The sequence below is a fragment of the Colletotrichum godetiae genome (genome assembly GCF_030913485.1).
Source record: "Colletotrichum godetiae strain CBS 193.32 chromosome Unknown BDP55scaffold_55, whole genome shotgun sequence".
NCBI lineage: Eukaryota > Fungi > Ascomycota > Sordariomycetes > Glomerellales > Glomerellaceae > Colletotrichum > Colletotrichum godetiae.
The window spans coordinates 107,740-127,075 of record NW_026851303.1 but is presented as its reverse complement, the minus strand read 5'-3'; the positions used below and the strand labels follow the sequence as shown (position 1 = coordinate 127,075).

The 19,336-nt window shown below is 51.2% G+C and overlaps 5 protein-coding genes across 5 annotated transcripts; 3 read left to right on the top strand and 2 right to left on the bottom strand.

Annotated features, from left to right (window-relative positions):
* Positions 1-221: 221 nt before the first annotated feature.
* On the bottom strand, positions 222-1,716 carry BDP55DRAFT_562031 (abhydrolase domain-containing protein; the record flags this gene model as incomplete). Its single annotated transcript, XM_060570123.1, has 6 exons — positions 222-337; positions 393-1,095; positions 1,150-1,157; positions 1,209-1,406; positions 1,467-1,540; positions 1,604-1,716. The coding sequence occupies 6 exons, from the start codon at positions 1,714-1,716 to the stop codon at positions 222-224; spliced, it is 1,212 nt and encodes a 403-aa protein (XP_060424661.1).
* Positions 1,717-3,416: 1,700 nt separating this feature from the next.
* Positions 3,417-5,739, top strand: BDP55DRAFT_732916 (uncharacterized protein; the record flags this gene model as incomplete). The annotated part of the gene is made up of 2 exons (XM_060580005.1): positions 3,417-3,658; positions 3,732-5,739. The coding sequence occupies 2 exons, from the start codon at positions 3,417-3,419 to the stop codon at positions 5,737-5,739; spliced, it is 2,250 nt and encodes a 749-aa protein (XP_060424660.1).
* Positions 5,740-10,845: 5,106 nt separating this feature from the next.
* Positions 10,846-13,367, top strand: BDP55DRAFT_329583 (uncharacterized protein). The gene is made up of 4 exons (XM_060566834.1): positions 10,846-10,944; positions 11,001-11,264; positions 11,311-11,682; positions 11,741-13,367. Exons 2-4 carry the CDS (start codon positions 11,030-11,032, stop codon positions 13,144-13,146), a joined length of 2,013 nt encoding a protein of 670 aa, XP_060424659.1. The 5' UTR covers positions 10,846-10,944; positions 11,001-11,029; the 3' UTR covers positions 13,147-13,367.
* A 3,359-nt stretch (positions 13,368-16,726) lies between these two features.
* BDP55DRAFT_678233 (uncharacterized protein) lies at positions 16,727-17,579 on the bottom strand. The gene is made up of 3 exons (XM_060575972.1): positions 17,483-17,579; positions 16,956-17,411; positions 16,727-16,879 (listed from the first exon to the last, which is right to left on the bottom strand). Exon 2 carries the CDS (start codon positions 17,346-17,348, stop codon positions 16,986-16,988), a length of 363 nt encoding a protein of 120 aa, XP_060424658.1. The 5' UTR covers positions 17,349-17,411; positions 17,483-17,579; the 3' UTR covers positions 16,727-16,879; positions 16,956-16,985.
* On the top strand, positions 17,483-19,071 carry BDP55DRAFT_678228 (uncharacterized protein). The gene has a single exon (XM_060575971.1). The coding sequence runs from the start codon at positions 17,848-17,850 to the stop codon at positions 18,880-18,882; it is 1,035 nt and encodes a 344-aa protein (XP_060424657.1). The 5' UTR covers positions 17,483-17,847; the 3' UTR covers positions 18,883-19,071.
* The last annotated feature ends 265 nt before the right edge of the window (positions 19,072-19,336 follow it).

The following is a 19,336-nucleotide window of genomic DNA, read 5'->3' as shown; positions in this document are numbered from 1 at the left end:
ATGCGAATCGAGTAAATGTAGATATTATGTAAAATAAGATCAATTCTATACCGGCAGACCGGAGCGCCGACTCAAAACGCACAACTGCACCTTCTTCTGAAGAAACCATCACAATCCCGACTACCATAACTACACCGATAAAGCCCCGTCCACTCTACTCTATTGCTGGCGCTCTTAAGTTCTATGCGAGAGATATCGGCATGGAAAGCCCATGATAACGGTTACAAGGTTCTGCTGCTAGTATCTGACCCGGCCATGTCGTAAGCCGTCCCTGCGAGGTCGAAAGACCGCATCACAGCAAGGATTACAGGCGCGTATCCCATGATATCGTTGTGTCCTACGAGAGTCAGAAAGTGTAATCCTTAACCAATGTGTGGTCGTGGTCGACTTACCGCCGTGTGGGAAAAGCTCTTGGCGAATAACAATATTTGGCTCCGCGTTCCACGTAGTCACAAATGCATTCTTCCCCTTGTGAATTGTACGTACATCCTTCCACGCCTCAAACGAATGATCGCTCAATCCCCCAGGAACAGTCGCATTCGCAGCGGCGCGAAAAAGCTTGTTGCTCTCTGTCCAAGGAATGTCCCCATCGTCCTTGGCCGAGATGAGCGTCAAGCGCAGCCGTCTCTTGGTCAGCTTGACCAGGCTCTCCAGCCGATCCACCGACGGCCACTTGTCGTAGATGAAGCCCTCCATGTACTCCAAGAATCCTGGCCAGACCTTCAGGGGTCCCAACACCGGGAACAGGCCACCAATCTTGTAGCCGCTGAGCATCTTGGGGAGATTGCTGAAGCCTGCGACAAGAATGACACCACCAAACTCGATTCCTTGCGAGGCGTAGAGCTCAGCGACACCGCTTGTCACGGCAGTGCCGAGGCTTTGGCCGAGAAGAACGATGCGGTCGGAGGGCACACCAGCAACGTTGATGACCCAGTCGATCAGAGTGGCGGCATCTTGGATCAGGCCGTACTCAGTTGGGCGACCTGTTGAATGACCGAAACCACGGTAGTCGATTGCCAGGACATGGTATGATGAGGTATCAGTGATGACATGATAGCTGTCTGGTCTATGGCCTTGTGCGATGTCTCCAGCGTTCTAAACATGGTCAGTATCAGAGCGAAAGGTGTAATGGGATTAAGTTTTTCTCACCCCGTGGACTATGTTGAGTTAGAATTTGGAAGTAAATATGCGGATGGCAAATGACTTACATGAAAGTACAACTCGAGCATCCGGGTCCTCTTTCAGTGCCTTGAAAGACTCGGTTTCGGTGAAATCTTGGCAGAAGCCACCCTTCTGCACTGAGAATCTCTCCTCTTGCTTAAGGTACTGAGGCAAAGGCATAACATGCCACGCATACAGGCTCACTCCATCAGGAGTGTCCAGCGAGAAAGGTGTGGCTTGGCCCTCTACGGTGAGAGGTTGTAAGCGATGGCGCGTCTTATACAGGGGTTGGCACGTGGACCTACTGGCAAAGCCCCATCTCTCAGGCTTGTCAACGTCGCGCCACCAGAGAGTGTTGATCTTGTGTGCATACAGGAAGCTGTGGAAGTGTCATTATAGATATATATACCGGAGACATGAGATGTTGGTCAAGAAGTCTTACTGTCGTTGGAAGAAAGGTGTTGCGCCGAGGGCCAGGAAAGTGAAGTAGAGGCCCAGCGGAGCCGCCACGACCCAGACGGCCGTTCGGAGGATCGGCGAAAGCGGAACCGGCATAATCGGAGTGCTGTGCTAATACTAAGATGCAGAGGGATGGAAAAGACACGGGAGATGAGATTGCGGGACTTCCGAGTTATCTACACATGGCGGGTGGCGGTGATGTGGCCACCGTCGGTGATGCCTGGTCGATTTGGTTCCTTGCTTGAGGTTGGAATTGCCTGCGAGCCCGCAGGGATGGTGACATGGAGGCATTTAGCTGAGTGTACTTTCTTCCTGTGCAGGTTTGTGCACCAACTAGAAGTACCTACCGCTAGTAGGCGCAGTCCCCAGAATGCGGCGACCTTTCGCAACTGTGGTCTGAGCCGCACGCCGACGACAACAGATCATCCATCGATATCAAATGCGCACTTTCCCCCGCCACCAATGCTTCCTTACTACACACTGGTCTTCCTGGTATACTCAACTAGAAGCATATCGTCCAGTCCGATTGATTTACTCGGATAAACCCCATTGCTGAGATATTTGGTCATTTGTGCATAGACTTGGCAGCGCGCCTATGGTCGGGTTAATTTGCTAAATGCGGAGGGATGACTACGAAGTACCGCGAGAGTAATTTGATCTGGCCATTTCTTCCAAGCTTCACAGCCACACTCATTCACACACATCTACATCTGCAGTTTCCCCCTCATACCAAGGTGAACTTGCGCGGAAGCCAGCAAGGGCCAGTGAGCGGCTTCGACCTTCCGCAGACCTGGTGACATGGTGACTTGTAAGAGATAACAACATTCCTGTCGGAGAAAGGAACAGGAGACCCAAGGGAACTGAATGGCAGAACAGGAGGCTCTTAGTTGTCCGTTGATGTGGCAGGAGAAGGAATAACCCGGAGTGCAGAGTACATCCGCCAAGGTATCACGGTACAAAGGTACATGACAAAGCATGCGACGATTTTGGCGCAATGTGAGTGGCGGGCGAGACCCTTCTATGGACCCATGTCCCCATGTCCCCGTGCGCTTCGTCCAGTCAGGGCGCGGCAACGTGCCCAGTTTTTCCGGTCCTGCTCCAGGCCAATCAGATACGGCTGTCCCTGTTAAACTCACAGCCCGCCTGCTCTTTCGCCCGCTGCGACTGGACGGCACGGCACCGCGGAAAGACGACGTGCACCAAGTGGGAAGAACCTACCTGGACGTGGTGGAGGGTACCCGGCAAGCAGCAGCAGCAGGAGCAGCAGGAGCAGCGCAGCAGAATGAGCAACCGCGCTCTTGCATCTCCGAAAGAAAAAGAGGCGGCGGCAGCCCAGACGGAGCCTCAGGTACCTCCCACTTTGTACCTTTTTTTCCATGCTTCTTGCTGGTCGCCGCTGATGCATCCCATACAAAGCTCCCCATGCTAATATCCCGCCCACCCCAATTCAACTCATTCACACGAACTCTTCCCCGAGTCTCCAAATCTATTCCTCCATATTACCGACATAACCACACGCACGACTTCCGCGTTGACGCCGCCCCGCGAGACGCCGCCCCAATATCCCGCGAACAGCTTAACGCCGATATATTCACGACTCGACTTCACGGCAGCCTTCCCTGCTCTCCCACGTGCAACATACTCGCATACCCCCTCCTCTGCCGAAGAGAATACGACTACGGCGCCGCGCGCAGTCGAAGGCTGTGGCTTCTTCAGCTGATGATGAACATACCGACACGCTCGGGAACCTACTCGTGATACCGTGAACTCTGCGACGGGGAGACGGCACATTTGACATGGAGAGGAAGAGGAAGTTGCCCGCAAGGGCTGCGGCGCGTGTCGAACACGTCGCAAAGAAGCGCACCGTCACCCCTCCCGAGCCTCGATCCGTTACACCAGTCCCAGTATCAGTTGAAGAACCTCCGCCGCCTCCCCCTTCGCTCCCAAAGTCCATTCAGGCTGGGAAGCCGCTGCCGACCGTCGAGGATGCCCAACCCGATGACCTCCCCGCGAAGGAGTACCAGTCATTTCAGGAGAGGTAAGGCCATATGCCCTGGCGCCCCAGACTTAGATCTGGGGGTTGGATGCACTGAACTGACGTTTGCCCATAGTGGTGTTCTTGCCGAATCGCTGAGTCGGTCACGACACAAATGGCTTGCCGAAGGGTTGTTCGAGAAGTACTGGACGAAACCTGGAAGAAAGAAAAACGCAACCGAAGATCCCAAGAACCCATCCAAAGATACCATGAGCAAGATTGGGCCCTGCACGATTACGATCGAGCCGCACGTTTTCGATGTGACCCTTTGGGCGATCAAGGACCCCAAACCTCCCGCACCCACCACGCAAGCTACCTTTCGACCCATTCTGCAATATGGTCCTCCCAATGGAGCTATGCCCCCTCCACCTACACCAGCAAACACGAACCAAGGCCCTACGCTCGCTCCTAACGACTCGAAGCCGACGCTTTCCGCCCCGAGTCCGGCTCCTCCGTCACCCACCCCTCAGCAACCACCTTCCAGGCCGCCCTCATCAGCTGCGAACGAGCCGCCCAAGGTTATGCCCTCGCCACGCAGTCTGGAGTCTATGCGAACCGCCAGTGCGACACCACCTCCGCCACGACCAGTAGCTCCATTGGCCCCGGCGGCTGCGACACCAGTGTCAGCTGTGGCTCCAGGAACACCATCACATCCCGTACCTCCTTTGGCTGCAGCACCTTCAGCAACCAACTCACGACCATCGAGCTCAACACCGACACCAGCGCCGGGTGCCGCAAAACCGCCAGCGGCAAAACCACAAGGGACTGATCCCATCATCATGACGCTAGCCGAGAAGGCATCCGAGGACCCCCATCTCCGAGACTTGATGAAGCGGGTCGCCGCTGGGGAAGCGAAGCCGGAGGAGTTGAGCAACTTTCAGAAGATCATCGACCAAATCACGGCGGAGTATAAGAGGAAAGGAGGGCAGCAAGGTCCTTCAGCGGACAGGCTCTTGGTTGATGGGAGGACGGTTAAGTACTTTGCCGATGAGGTGCGGACCATTCTGGATATCGTACTCGCCACGAATCCGAAGCAGAAGTCATCAGAACTTCTACCTCCGCGCGGAAGCGACCCTTTGGTTGTAGCCTTGGTGAGAACGGCTCTGGATTCGATACCGTTGCAAGAAATGATCCGACGGATAGCTGAGAACAAACCTGGTTTCACCGACGCCACCGATCTCAAAGCATCTCTCGACAAGTTGCACAAGGAACTCAAGAGTGCGCAAAACACCCCGACGCCCCAAACGCCGACGACACAAGCTGCCATCAACGGCACCCCGAATGGACATCCCGCCAAACCCGCAGTAGCTGCTGCTGCTTCACCGGCCCCAGCCCCAGCAGCCCCACATGTACAGCATCCTCCGCAGCAAGCCCTTCGGTCAAAAGGTCCTCCGCCACCTGCGAGGCCTGAGATCTCAGGCGTCTGCCTCGACTTTGCTGGTGGAAATGGCGATCGTTACTTGTTTCCAAAATACAGCATTCTCGAGTATCTCCCTGGCGGACAGCATGCCATCGCATCGTTCCTCATTGTTCGCAAGGGCAGTCAGCTGGAGTATGGAGGTGATGCAAAGCTTGACTACTACCAGCCCGTCACCGTTCGGCTATACGCTCATTCAGCTCGCCACCTCGAGTACCTGCAGAGAGCGGTGGCTCCCCAGGAAGAAGTCATGAGATACATGGACGATGTGATGGACAACATGACGAGGGCGGAGTACGTTCTCCTCGCCATGCGCTTGCCACGAGGAGAGCAAGACCCCAACAGCGAGCAAAACGGCAAAGATACCCCTGGCCCAAGTGGCCAAATTGCGAGACCAGAGTCAACGGCACCAGAGCACCCGGCCCCCAAGCAGCAGCCAGTGCAATGGGGACCTGTGACGTCCAAGTTCGTTCGGAGTTTCAACAAGAAATGGTTTGAAGAGTGGAAGAGAACCGAAAAGACCACCGGCAAGAAGCCCTCTTCGGCAGACGAGGTCTTCCAAGCGTCCTGCGAGGCTGTTGGCCTCGACCCCTTGGACAAGGACATAGAATACGAGAAGATGATCGAGCTCTTGGCGGCTAAGGACTCCGAGTCATCATCTTCTTGAACTCGACACAGCTAGAAAGCGCACCATGTATTACCTAGACAGCACACCACAGTGTGAGACCAGGGATTAGGGGACTCAAGCGAGGAGGGTATGTGTTGTATTGAGCATTTGGCCCAGCTCCGTTTGTTCGTGTTGCGTAAGGCACGGGGCGGCCTTCTTTCCACACTACGTCGTTCTCGTTGCTACTTTGTTGTTCAACTTACTGTACAGAGCAATGGATTGGGATCTGATTCTGTTTTTTGATTGGGAAAAGGGGACTGGAGTGGTCTATCACAAGGGGGCAATATTCTCCGTCCGCATTATTTTCTATCTTTATGCCAATTCGGTGTTTGAGAGTGTTGAAAGGCCTCGGGCGTGAGGCTGGAATGTGGTGTGGCTCGGCTCTTTTTTTATTTATTACCCCAAAACCCCCTTCTATGGAGTTGTGGAACAGAGAGGAGAGAGGTGGTAGTCAGATATGTATGTGAGCATTGGCATGCCTCATGGCTGCTTACTTGGCCGGAAAATAAAGAACACAACAAGTACACATATTCTGGATCTGTGATGATACGAAGGAGACTCTGAGCAGAGCGTCGCTCTCAGCCAGGCATTGTCGAATATCGGGAGGAGAAGTGTGAGCGTAGCTAAAGTGCCCCTGTCCAAAGATCCTTCTAGACCGGTTGGCCTTGTTGTTTCAATATCAGAGGAGTGTAAGGCGACATGCCTGGAAGTACCATGGATCAGGTGGAGGGCGGGGTGACGCTGCTCAAATACCTAAGCGACAACAGTGATATTAGCAGGCAACCTCGTGAACAGTTCGGGGTTGTCTCGTCTGCCCGTATACGAGCCAAATCAGTTGGACATTATTCAATAAGCGTTAAAATGAACCAAAGACCACTCAAAATCATCAAACTAGACCAAAAAGAGTTCACCCCCCGGTGGGGGCTACATCTCTGGTGCTTATACTAGGATACGAACTCGGGTACTCACTAAGTATCGGATTAGAAGTCCAATTCGACCTCAAGGCAAGGGGCCCGCGCAGGGGCCACTTACAGACCATACTTACAAAATCTACGGTCTACCCAACCTCCGGTTAAAACCTCCTTTTTACACCTTACGCAAAAATTAAATATATATAGATTTTAACCTCTTCGTTACCTACAATTCAAACCATCCCTATAATAAAAATACCAACACTAATCAATAGTTAAATCCCACTATCACAAATTAGTAAGGCATCTCGCAAACAGAAAAGACGACCTCCTTAAACAGAACGCAATAAAAGAATCGTACTACCTACCCGATAAAAAACAGGCAATAAGACGCAAATCTCTATAATAGAATAAAATAGAAAAATCGCAGCCCTTAACTACCTATAAAAGGTCGACGTCTATTACGTTAAAAATAAACCGTAATTAAAAAAATCGTAAAAAGGCGACTAAGCTACCTACGTCGCCCTTATACGATTTATCCTACTTAATAATCTACGGGTAGCCTATATATTAATAAAGAAAAATAAATAAAATCACTAGATTCGCTAGATTAGCAAATCCACTATAAATCTCGACTATATAATAAAATAGGCCTAATTAGAGAATATAAAAAGGTACTTTAGGACTATAGAAATAAACTTTTAAAATAATAAGGTATTTAGGTAGGAACTAAACCCTACTGGTAACTCTAGGCATATTTCTTAATTAAATCCGAAGAAACTACTAAGATCGATAGCGATATTACTATTATTAAGACCGACTTCGAGATTCCAAGGTCAAGCTTCCCCTTCTTACCTATACCTACTACCCCTCGGCTATTTTAAAAGAATAAAAGCTAGGTAGAATTAAGACGAGGAAAGAAGGGATTTAGAAATATTACAACGCTTACCTCGTAAAAGAGTATAAAGTACCTAATTCTTTAAACTATATATCCTCGCTAAGCTATAAAGGTAAAGAAAAAGCCTATTACCCTAATTAGTACGGGAAAAAGCTAAAAAGACATTTAAAAAGAGAATATAAAAAGAGGGCTATTAAAAGACCGCTTTTATATAATAAAGTACGCTATAGGAAAAAAAAACCGTCAATAAAAAACATAGCGGCTAATTCAAAAGACTAAAAATAGATAATAATAAGGCTCGTTGCAAAAAAGTTAAAGGCCGTAGGAAGCTCCTAGACCCTAATAAACACGGCGAGCAACGATAATATACTACTACCACGATTAATAAGCAGATCTAATATATCCCTATTAAGATCAAATATACCGGCCCCTATAAATAGAAGCATAAACTAAAGGACGATAGGGGGTAAGTCAGCATACAGAACGTATAGAAGGACTCCTATCCTAAAAATTTAAATTAAAATTAATCCGGAGTATTAAAGGAAATAGTTATATCGAGACTTAAACCACCCTAATAGCAAGTAAATTAATATAGCATTAATCTTTATTATAAAGATATACGCCTGCAAGGGGCTTAAAGGGCAACCCCTATTCTATAAAGTTATAAACGACCTAAGTAACTAGAAAGATAAATAGTTTACTAGTATTAATCCTAATATCGTTAAGAAAGTAAATAGATTCCTCCACTACTAAGGTATTCTACTAACCTAAGGGGTAAGGCAAAAGGCCCATAAAATACTCATAATAATAATAACCGTAAAGGACTTCATACCATAGAACCAAAATCAGATTAATAGAGTAAAACAAGAGACGGCTTGCCTGCCTTCGGAAATGGCGGTCCTGACATGCCATTTTCGGCACCTGCCACATCGGGTAATTCTCGGCCACGCCATCCCTCGCCGTTTTTGCCAGCCCATAAATGAGCGACTGCCCCGCCCAACGCGCCAAAGTACCTCCAAGTTTCCTTTGTATCCTTTCCTTCTCACAGCACTTGTTTGCGCCACTTCGCTATTTCGCCGACCTCAGCCACATCCCTGGTCTCTGCGATGTTCACGCATCGTCAACATCCATTCAACTCCCGCTCGCGATTATCAACCGTACGAGAAACCACGGCTTGAGCATACATTGGCTTAACCCGGTACTTGGATGGCAAAGGTATCTGTGTCTAGTTACCTGCACTCGTACTGCCTATGCTAAGTACAGCGCGCCTTGCACAGCACGTTCCGATGTTCTCTTGCTGGAATTGCATTGCTAACTTCCTCAGTTGATTGCCGTTTGTGGTAATCTCTTCACCGCCGTCTGCTGCCTTGCACCTTGCCGATCTCGATTGCAGTCGATGTCGAAAATGTCTGATCGTGCGATGGAACGCCTCGCAACCCCGTTGCCGATTCTCGAGGGCTACCCTTGCCATTCGCCTCGCATTCTGCCTCGCCTTCCCTTTCCTCTCGCCTCATTCTCGACCCAAAATTACCCTTGAGAGTAATGCAAGAAGGCGAGGGGGTCATGGGATAAGGCGCAGGATCACACCGCTGGTCACTACTGGCTCGACACACTACTCCAAGTTTCCGCAATTACTTCGTTGCGGCCGCAAGCCGCAGGTGACTCGCCGCGTTCCTCACACCCAAAATTACCGCTTCTGGTAATTTGACAGCTCAGCGGGGTCCATAAGATGCTGCGGGTGTTCGACGTGTTATGCCAGGCATCAACGAGCGCCCGCGGGAATACCCCTGGCGGTCCATCCTCGGACGAAAGAACGCAGGGCGTGACCGAGAGATTGCCGTCTTTGGTAATTTTCTGGCCTCCAACCTTGGTCAACAGTCAAGCATTGCCGAAAAGGGCGACACCGCATATCGCGGAGATTGGCGTCTGGCCGGGCTACCAGTCAAGTCATGACGGGCTGGAGTCTGATAGGAGAAACTATCGCTTACGCTGACAGAATTTCCCTATTGGGTAATTCACGTCTCAACGGCAGCCTGGATGTTCGGCATTCCTACACCTGGGCATAGTGCTCCCGCCGATGACGCCGTCGTATGTACGAGGAAAGTATGCTAGCCAAGACATGTACGCACTGCGACTACGCCGGTGGACACTGACCTGACTATCACACCCTTGAGATGGCCTGCTACTCAGGGGCTCGGCGCCGCTGAGCTGGGATATGGCTCGCGAGAAAGCTTCTTACCGAGACCCCGAGAGTCAGCTCCTGCTGGCTTCTCGAAATCTCTGCCAGAGTACAGCAATTCGGGGTCGCCGCAAACAATGGCGGAGCTGGTCATGGCGCTGCTATCTACCAACGGACGGGATCATTCTCCGCGTAGAGTCTCTGAAGATGAGAAGCGAGGGCTCGTCGACGAGATTGCCCCGTTGGCATTCTTGCATGCCATGGGCAGAATGTCGGCCCTTGAACCTGGATGTTCGTACGTTGGAGTCGAGAAAGACGCACGGCTAGACCTCACCGAGGCGTACCTAATAGCTACTGAGCGGCTTCCGGAGTCAACGAAATTGCTCGAAGGGGCAAATTTCCCCTCGGCGGTGCCGACCATTTTGGTGTGCCTGGTTTGCCCTCCACAAAATGTTGCGATCATCAATCACGTCGCATATACGAGACGGAAGGTATCGGAAGGCTGAGCACAGCTCGGCGCGCCAGCATAACATTCCCAAGATGATCGACACCTCCGCCGCCAGTCCTGCCCCATCCTGACAGCTTGAACACATCATGCGTCTAAGGTAGTATCCTGACGGATCGTGCGGTTGATCCTGCACAATCAAGGGGCTACCTTCAGGAGAGAGAGCAGGTGACCTCTCTCGCTAACCAGGGGGCCAGACTTTATGCCGGCTGAAAGGCTGGACAGGCTCGGTGGAAGGTCAGTCTCAGCTGGACAGGCCTTAGCCGGTGCAACCAGAAGTCCGAGATTTGGTGCAGACGGCTGGTTTTCCTCCGTCCGACAACTACGATTCACGGCGCCAGGAGCGGTCCTGGCGGGTGAGATGGCCCTGGCCTTCATCAATATGGTGACGTGGCTTACGGGCTTGGCCAGGGCTTCAGAGCTGCAGGTTACTGCGTCAATGGCCATGATAAGCTCGGCAGTTGTTTTGTCACGACTATTCTGAAAGGGGAAGAACGCCGCCAGCGCTTCAGGGGCATCTCCGAGGTCCAGAGTGAAAAGTACGCGCCATCAGGGGTTCACACGCGCCATGAAGCGGTCTGACTACCGGCGAGAGGTTCTTTTCCATTCCCACTCCGAATGTGGAAGCTGCAAGCTCCTCCATAGTTTGAGGAGGTGGTGGCTTGAACCGAGCGTTGTGTTGTGCGACTGGCTCGTTCGCCTGGAAAACAACGTATATAAACCTGGCTCCCAACGATTACGACAGCGGTCTGATTCCATACTCCTCAGACTCAACTCAGTTATTCTCTTTCGCCGACATGGCTCAACCTCACTTCAAAAGGACGCATGACGTGCAGTCATACGCCAAGTTCTATCAAGAAAATGAGCGTAGACAGATGGAGCGTGAAGAAAAGAAACGTCAACGCAAGCGCGAGGAACAGCGAAAGCAACAGCAAACATCAACACTCAAACCATCGGCACTGGCAACGTCACTCGAGCGAGATATCAGGGGCTCTATTGTGGCAGAGAATCAGACCTCTAGCTATACGTCGGGTACGCTCGCATCATATTCTTCGATGCATTGACTTACAATAAGCAGATGGTCCTCTGGACTTCCCTCTTAGCATCGACGAACCAAATCTCGATCTCATTGAGGCTCTCGCGACAGCCGAGTCATACGATGGCCATGCTACGGGCGATCTCGCACATGTAACGCGACGTTTTGCCTCGATCTCCGAGATCAATGGTTCTGCAGCGGAAACCGACAAATACACCACACACGATGGAATCAAGCTTTCGGAACACTGGTCGCCTTGTGCCTCTGTACTTCTCCAGCCACCTACAGAAATAACCGAACCGCAAGTCGCAATTGCCTCTTCACAGAACAAGCAGCCGCTGGCTCTCGATTCAGTGAGATCTTCGACCGGGCAACTCCGCCTAGCAGGTTGTGTTCCAAATGACGTGAACGAATGTGAGTGAACAAGATCAATACGCAAGACGACATCCCAAACTGACAGGAACTCTCAAAGGCATTACCCAAGACAAGGCGAGGAGCGAAAACGGCGACACCTGCGAAAGCATTGATGATGATGGCTCAGTCAACGACGACGACGGGAGCTCCGATGATGACGACACCGATCGCGAGAGCTTTCTTCCGGACGGAGCGGTTCGGGGACCTCAATTTACAAATCGACACCGGCCGAGGACCTTCTCAACAAGCAAGTCGGCGGCGCCCGACCCCGCGAAGAGCCCACTATACGCACCAAGTTCTGTTTCCAATTTCTCCGTCGATGATGTCGCCGTTTCACTGGAAATAGCGGAAGAAATTCAACCAGACATTTTTGCGCTTCCTACCCCATCCTCAGATCACCCCTTCGTCTCACAGCAAGGCGGTGACGTCATCACCAGTCAGAGAAAACGAGATCACGAGGCATGCGAAGAAGGACATGAGAGCGACGACCTTTGCCTTCCTAAGCGAAAGAGATCACGAAATCCCAATGAGACGACTGCAACAAATGCTCTTTCTGTGAGGACTTTGCGCGCACGACCTTCTCGAGTCTTGGCAGAGAAGCCAGGCAGGAGGTGCGTTCCAGCCCAGTGCGAAAGACATATCCGGCGCTCCTCAAGATCAAAGCCATGGTCTCACGCCTCTGGCGCCGTGAGTTGTCAAGATGCCCAACCTCAACTTGATGGGCTTCCCTCACTGGACGTGGATAATGCGTCAAATAGAGGGAAGCGGACGAGAACACGGCGGGGGCGACCGCAAAGTATACCCCAGGTAACTTCGCCGCGTTCATCTCATTCCAACCATTCTTCAGGAAAGCCTAATCCTCAAAAGAATGGACGAGATTGCCTCCCTCCTGCCGCCACCACAGTGAATTCATCCTCAGCCACATGTCACACCTGTGGCTTCTCTGCAGAGCATTTGCTGCAGATAAGCGATACCGTCGAGGCTCTCACTCGAAGTGGTGCTGAGCTGTCTGGCAATGCAAGGGAATCAGACATTCTTCGGCTGTTTCTCGGGTTCGTCAGAGATCACGCTACAAAGAGACTTCCACATAAGGCAATAATCACGGGAAATAGCGATCCCTTCAATGGGACAAATCAAGAACAGATACGGGAGGCAACTGTGGGGCTACCAAACTCCGAGACAGTCAAAGATGACGATAGCTCAGATGGCAACTCTGAAGACAGCGACAGCGAAGACGAAAGTGTGGGTTTCAGTCGTAGTGACAGCCCTGATATTCCTAAGCAAAGGAGCAAGAGACCTAAGCGTCTTCGTTGGACACCCTTAGACGAATTACGCCTGCGCGCATGGGTTCAAGAGGAAAAGGAGTGGTCGTGGATTGCTGGTCAATTGCAGCGAAGCGAGCAGGGTGCCTTTCAGCACTGGTCTATTATGAGGAAAAGAGAAGAGGAACTGGGCAAGATGTGAGGGAGACATCGTCTCAGGGGTATGCTGTATTGTCTTTTGGATAACTGAAATGGATACAATTGTCCCATTTCTCATTGAGAGGACAGCCGGATCTCGTGGTTTCTGTGCATTTGAATACGCCGGCTTTGTTGTCTCCTGACCTGCAGGTTCCAGCGGAAAAACAGTAGGACTTGACCGTGACAAGTCAATAACAGGTTTATGTTTCGCCAGGCGAACTTCTGATGTTACACTGCCACGGAGATTTCCGCAGAACCGTATCCCACAAATGCAAAATTGTCGGCGCAGTCGATGATATCAGCCGCTCGAGGTAAGGGGCTCCCAATAGGTTCACGGGTCCGTACACTCACGGGTCCCCCATTAGTCAGCAACGTCCACTGCATTTGGCCGTCTCAACACTGATCAACAAAGAATCACAAGGTGGCCACCATCATATCTCTACCGATGCATTTCAACGACCTTCCCCCTCAAGCGTGTTACTCATCACATGAAGAATTGTTGGTCAGTCTACATATCTGGGCAGTAATCAGAGGCTATAAATTCATTGTGCGAAGATCGACTGCCGGGAGGTCTGGCCGATCAACAATCACCTACTCATGCAATCGATTCCGTTCTGGTTGCCAATTCTCGGTAATAGGCAAGGAAGATTGGAGCGAGAATTGGCTTCTCAAACACCGGGAAGCCAGATTCTCTCAACACAACCACGACACTAAAGACAACTGCAAGTCTCAAGACGATCTCGACTTCCTAGACATTCATGAATCTCAAGATCGGCAGCGGGAAGTGGCGCGGGACCAAACGCAAAACGAGCTTCGAGGCCCTCGAAATAAGCCTCAACATGGGCCTTTGGACGGGTTGGAAAGCAAGGGGGAGAAACGACTACCTACATGCAGTAAATGCCATTTAGAAGGCCACACAAGGAGTGCAAAATCATGTCCCCAACGACACCGCCCCAGCCCCTGCTGAGACGGCAAGATACAGTGGATGTTGCTGACTAATGGGGGACCCGTGAGTGTACGGACCCGTGAACCTATTGGGAGCCGAGGTAAGGGACAGGTTTAGTCAGCTGGCAATTTCTTCATACGTGATTTTGAGTTTACGGCGGGATTGTTCTTGAGGTGACATGGATCAAACACTCACGATATCCACCTAGACAATTCAGATTGTCGCACCACAAGTATCGATTTCATTGGCCGCTTTGCTTCTTTCACACATCTCCCGAGTCACAATTCAAGATGAACTCGCAGAACTACGACCACAGTCTCTGGAAGCGCAGCACTTATTTGAGAAGAGGCGGTTCGACGAACCATCGGTGCGTTGAGTTGCCAGTTTCCTCGGATGCCGAGACCGAGATCGACGTAGACGGATTCCGATCCGAAACTTGCAGAATCAATACCGGCATCCCACGAGGATCTCCCCTATCGCCAATACTCTTCCTCTTCTACAACGAAGATCTCTTGGACAGTTGCAACGAAGCCGAAGACAAGACAGCCACCGGCTTCATTGTTGACGTAGCGATCCTCGCAGCGGGGGGATATCACTGAGGAAACCTGCCAGAAACCCCAAGCAGCGCTTCAGAAAGCTGAGACATTGGCCATCACCCATGCCTCTATCTTCGCACCCGAAAAGTTCCAGCTTGCTCATCTCACACGACCGAAAATCAGATTCGACACAGACATGACACTCTAGAGCCCATGGGGAGAAATCGAGCCCACGGCAACCTGTAGATACCTCGGCCTCATCAGGGAGTCAGTCCTCAAGTGGAAACAACGCGTCGACGAGGAGTCGCCATACCGCAAATGATGTACGAGTGCTCGCTGTGGTCCAACAGTGGATGGGGAGAGAAAGGCTACATCAAGAGGACACTCAATAGGCTGCAAAAGCTTCAAGCCAGAGCAGCCAGTGCATATAAGTATGCATCTCTTGTCAGTCGAACAACAAATATGGAAACACAACATCGACACCATTACCAGAATAGGCAGGGTCGAAGTCCTTCCCGGAGAGGAAAGAAAACGAGTCCAAGACAAACGATACCAAACGACTGCGCGATGGTCAAGGCACCCACAGCGAGCAGGACGAACGCATACCGTCCTTCGTGGCTCCCCCATGGTGGCAGATTCCGCGCATCCATATCGGCGAAGATACGAAGCAGGCTGAGAAGGAACATCAACGATGTCTGGAACAAAACACCGACGCAATGCACATCTACACGGACGGCAGCGGCATCGACGGTCACATCGGAGCCGCCGCGGTCTGCGCAACCACGTAGCAAACCAGCAAAACCCACATGGGCGACGATACAACATCAACAGTCTACGCAGGAGAGCTGCAAGGTATCGTCTTGAACCTCGAAATGGCCCAGGCAGACAAGCAAAACGGAAATCACAGGAGCAAAGTCTTCATCCACAACCACAGACCCTTCAAAAGTATCTCGCATCTTGTTACTCGCTCAGCCTCGCCATTCAGGTGGTGACCGATCACACCTTAACTACGCAAGCCGATACGATCAACCCGACCGGCTGGATTTTCTCTTCGACGAATCGTCCCATAGGATGACTTCGCGCCGAGGCAAGAGAAGATGTGGGATCAAGTCTCATATTCCCGCTCGTTCGCTTCGAGACCCTTGTTTCCATCGCCGCCATCTTCCCGTCTGCTTGGGACGGGCAGATCAACCCTGCCGTTGTAATATGACAGTGGCGTATACAAGCATGTCTTGTTTCTCAGTCGGGTCGGAATGCCTCTGTTTGACTGCACCAACCGGGCACCAATACAGACACTGACGCAGTCACTCGCGAAAGAACTAGACTCCGTGGCGTGTCACATGTCGAGATACATCAAAGCTACACAGCAGGAGGCCGTCCTCAATGTGGTCTGTACGATGTGAGATGTACTGCTTGAGGGCTCCAAAGAACTAGTCTCTCCCAGCTCACGTGTCTTCAAACGTCCGGGATAGCGACGGAAAGACAGATTTCGACGCATGAAAGGACGAGAACATTGAGGGGTAGTTGTATAGTAGGAAGTAATGGTCAACGGTAAGGGGTCGTCTATTTTGGTTATTCCCACCACTTCGTTCATCTGCCAGGTTTCATCTTCATCAAGGTCCCTGCAGGGAGAGTGGAGGATTACTACTGGGGATATTGATAAGCGGGGCAGAGCCATCTACCCGGAATCTAGCCGCGATAAGATTGTCTCAACACGAGACGCTGTCGTCCAATGTGGCGACACTAAATGACCGCAATTGCAGCGTTCACCGTCTTGATGTCTGACTTGTTTCGTACTAGATGGCCTTTCGTAATGGAACTATTTCTAGATTGATAGGACGACAGGTTGCCCACTTATTCACGACGACTGGAATCACTCTTTCATCCGCCATGAGCAATATGCGTCTATGAGGCGTCCATTTATTTTTCCATTTCAATGTTGCTGTTGTCTCGGCAATTAATGTTGAAGTCGAGTTGCTGGCAGAGAGGGCGTGACTGAATTGGCGAGCGCTTGAAGCTTTGGTAACGTTGGGTTTTGGAGAGAGTTTTGTAGGGAAAGGTAGCGGTTTCGTTACGTCCAGATTCGAGGATATCCTTAAGGACGACGTCTTAGTCAATGATAGCCTAGCTGTCGAGGCCTGAAGCCGCGTTATGCTGGGATGGACTTGGCGGCTCGGCACGCAGAGTCTAAATGGCGAAGGCTCAGACTTGCGCGACAGGAGACGGAAGGCATTTGGCAAGCGTGTGCTATCTATCTTTGATAGGTTAGACTAGGGGAATTTTCCAGAATAGCATCCGTTTCGAGCTGCCAACTCTCTCTGATGTACTGACCGTGATGTTATCAAGATAGTTTGCTGATTATTATTGGGCAGGGTCATCTACTTGACAGTGATGACAAGGGTTGTGCCGGCATGGCCCTTGATTGAGACCGGCCTGAGGATTTGCACAATGCTTTACCCCTGCATTGTTCATGTAACCACAATAATGACACCACCAACCGTAGGGTATGAGGTACTCCTTGGCATAGCATTTGTCCCTCGAACAAACACCTTGCGTCGACACGGATGCAGTCGATAAGGGGCTACAGCGCAATAGCGTTCCATATTGCCTGTGACGACGATTGGCACGCACCGCCTCTGGGCAATCCTCGGCGTTCTCAGGGTCGTACCACTTCTCTCCGCTCTGGTGTCCGCATGTGAAGGTGTACCTCCACGCTTGACACATATCTGCCGTATTGGGACCTAACTTTAATGGCGTAGTTACTGATAGCTTGGAGACGAAGTAGATCTGGTGAGCGGGCATGCTAAGTTAGCACCATTCATCATCACTAGTGCTGGGGGGATCATAGGGTCATATACAAAAGGAGACAGGGCAGATCAAGCCCATTGTATGGACAGACGCTCACATGTCGAATGACGAAAAGCGATACGCCGACATAAAGCGAAGTGGTCACAATTGGGGTCGGCGAGACGCCCAGGACCACTGTGCTTCTATTGCTGCGCCGCTGTCACGAACACACATTTGCTCGCGTACGGTGCCGCTGCGGACATTTCAGTAAATGATGCATCAGATTTCGTGCACGGACCACCAACATGCAGTTTTCTTTGCAGATAAACGCACCAAGAACGGAAGCACTGATGCTGGATCCCCTCAATTACCTGCGTTTTCTATTTAACCTACTTCTTTCGTCTTGAGTTCACCGCAAGTCAGGAGAACAATCGCCATGAAGAACCTACTACGATATGACGTTGCTCTTTGGCAGGTACACGAAACGGAAGACGATTGCGACCTCATCATTCGAACCAACAACGGACGAGCCTTTTATTGCACAATCTCCCCGTCGCAATTTTATCGGTCGCCCAGAATCACAGAGCAGTACTTCAAATGCCTCGAACTGCTGCGGTCTGGGGAAGACGAGCAGGATGATTTCTATGTTGAAGATGCTTGCGACTGGCTGTCCAGAATGTTCGAGCCTCTCATCACCCAGCTGGCGCCGCCGTCTCCAGTGCTTCCTAACGGTAGTCTGCCAACTCTATCCCAGTATCTTTTCCCCCCGCACATCGTTTGCGGTTTGGATGCCACCGACGATGTCCCACACCCGTATCAGGCAGAGAATCAGAATCATGGCTGGTGCAGCCCCGTTGTGGTTGCTGACGATGAGTTGCTTGGGAATCTCGATCAGTGGGCTCGGTCCTACGATCCCTCTGATGTAGAGATACTGTACGATCGCCCCGAAGATGTCTTGATAAGACGACCGACTAAGGTTCTTGTTGATGCGGAAAATGGCGATAAGATCATGTGTTACTTCAAACACTTTGGACTCTCATTCGGTCAAGCGCATGCCAGGAGCGAACTCGCGAGATTGAACGAAATTGCTACGGCGCAGATACCTCCTGCCCCTGATGCATGGATCTGTCGCCTACACGGCATTGTTCGAGACGGGAACAACTTGATGGGCATGCTGTTCAATTGGATCGAGAAGAAAGGAGTGCTGTCAAGAGCAAGAGCAAACCAGAGTACATCCGAGATCAGGAAACGTTGGAGGACGCAGATCAGTACATCTCTGAAGCAGCTACACTGCAAAGGCATCGTCTGGGGCGACGCGAAGGCTGAAAATGTCCTGATCGATCAGGATGACAATGCCTGGATTATCGACTTTGGGGGCAGTTACACACCTGGATGGGTAGACCAGGAGAAAGCTGGGACGATGGCAGGCGATGCACAAGGCTTAACCAAAATACTTGATTTTCTTCGCTAAAAGACAAGTTAGGAATAGATCATGCCACCATTGCCCTACATGTGAGATAGGAAGTGAGGCACTCCAATGAAACGTTTTCATAGCACTACCTCCTGAATTTGTGCTCTAACAGGCGTCTGGGCGATCAATCAAAGGCACCAGCGGCCTATTAGTGGACCGCAGCTACATGACAATGTGCAAGGGTGCATACGGCCATAGGCGAGACCCTTTGGAAACCTAGCACGTCACTTCCAGCAGCCCCGACTCAGTAAGAGGCATGCACCGGAGCAGGTGCTCTGATGGAGGTTCAACTGGCTTGAGGCGAATACTTGGATTTCAAGTCCACAGAACCGCCTTCTCATGCCCCATATTCCTGTGGACATCACACAGCTGCATTTGATCACTTATCGTGTACCAATAGCACATCTTTGATACCTTCCTCAACCTGGAAAATCTCCAAGTTGGCTCTGAACCG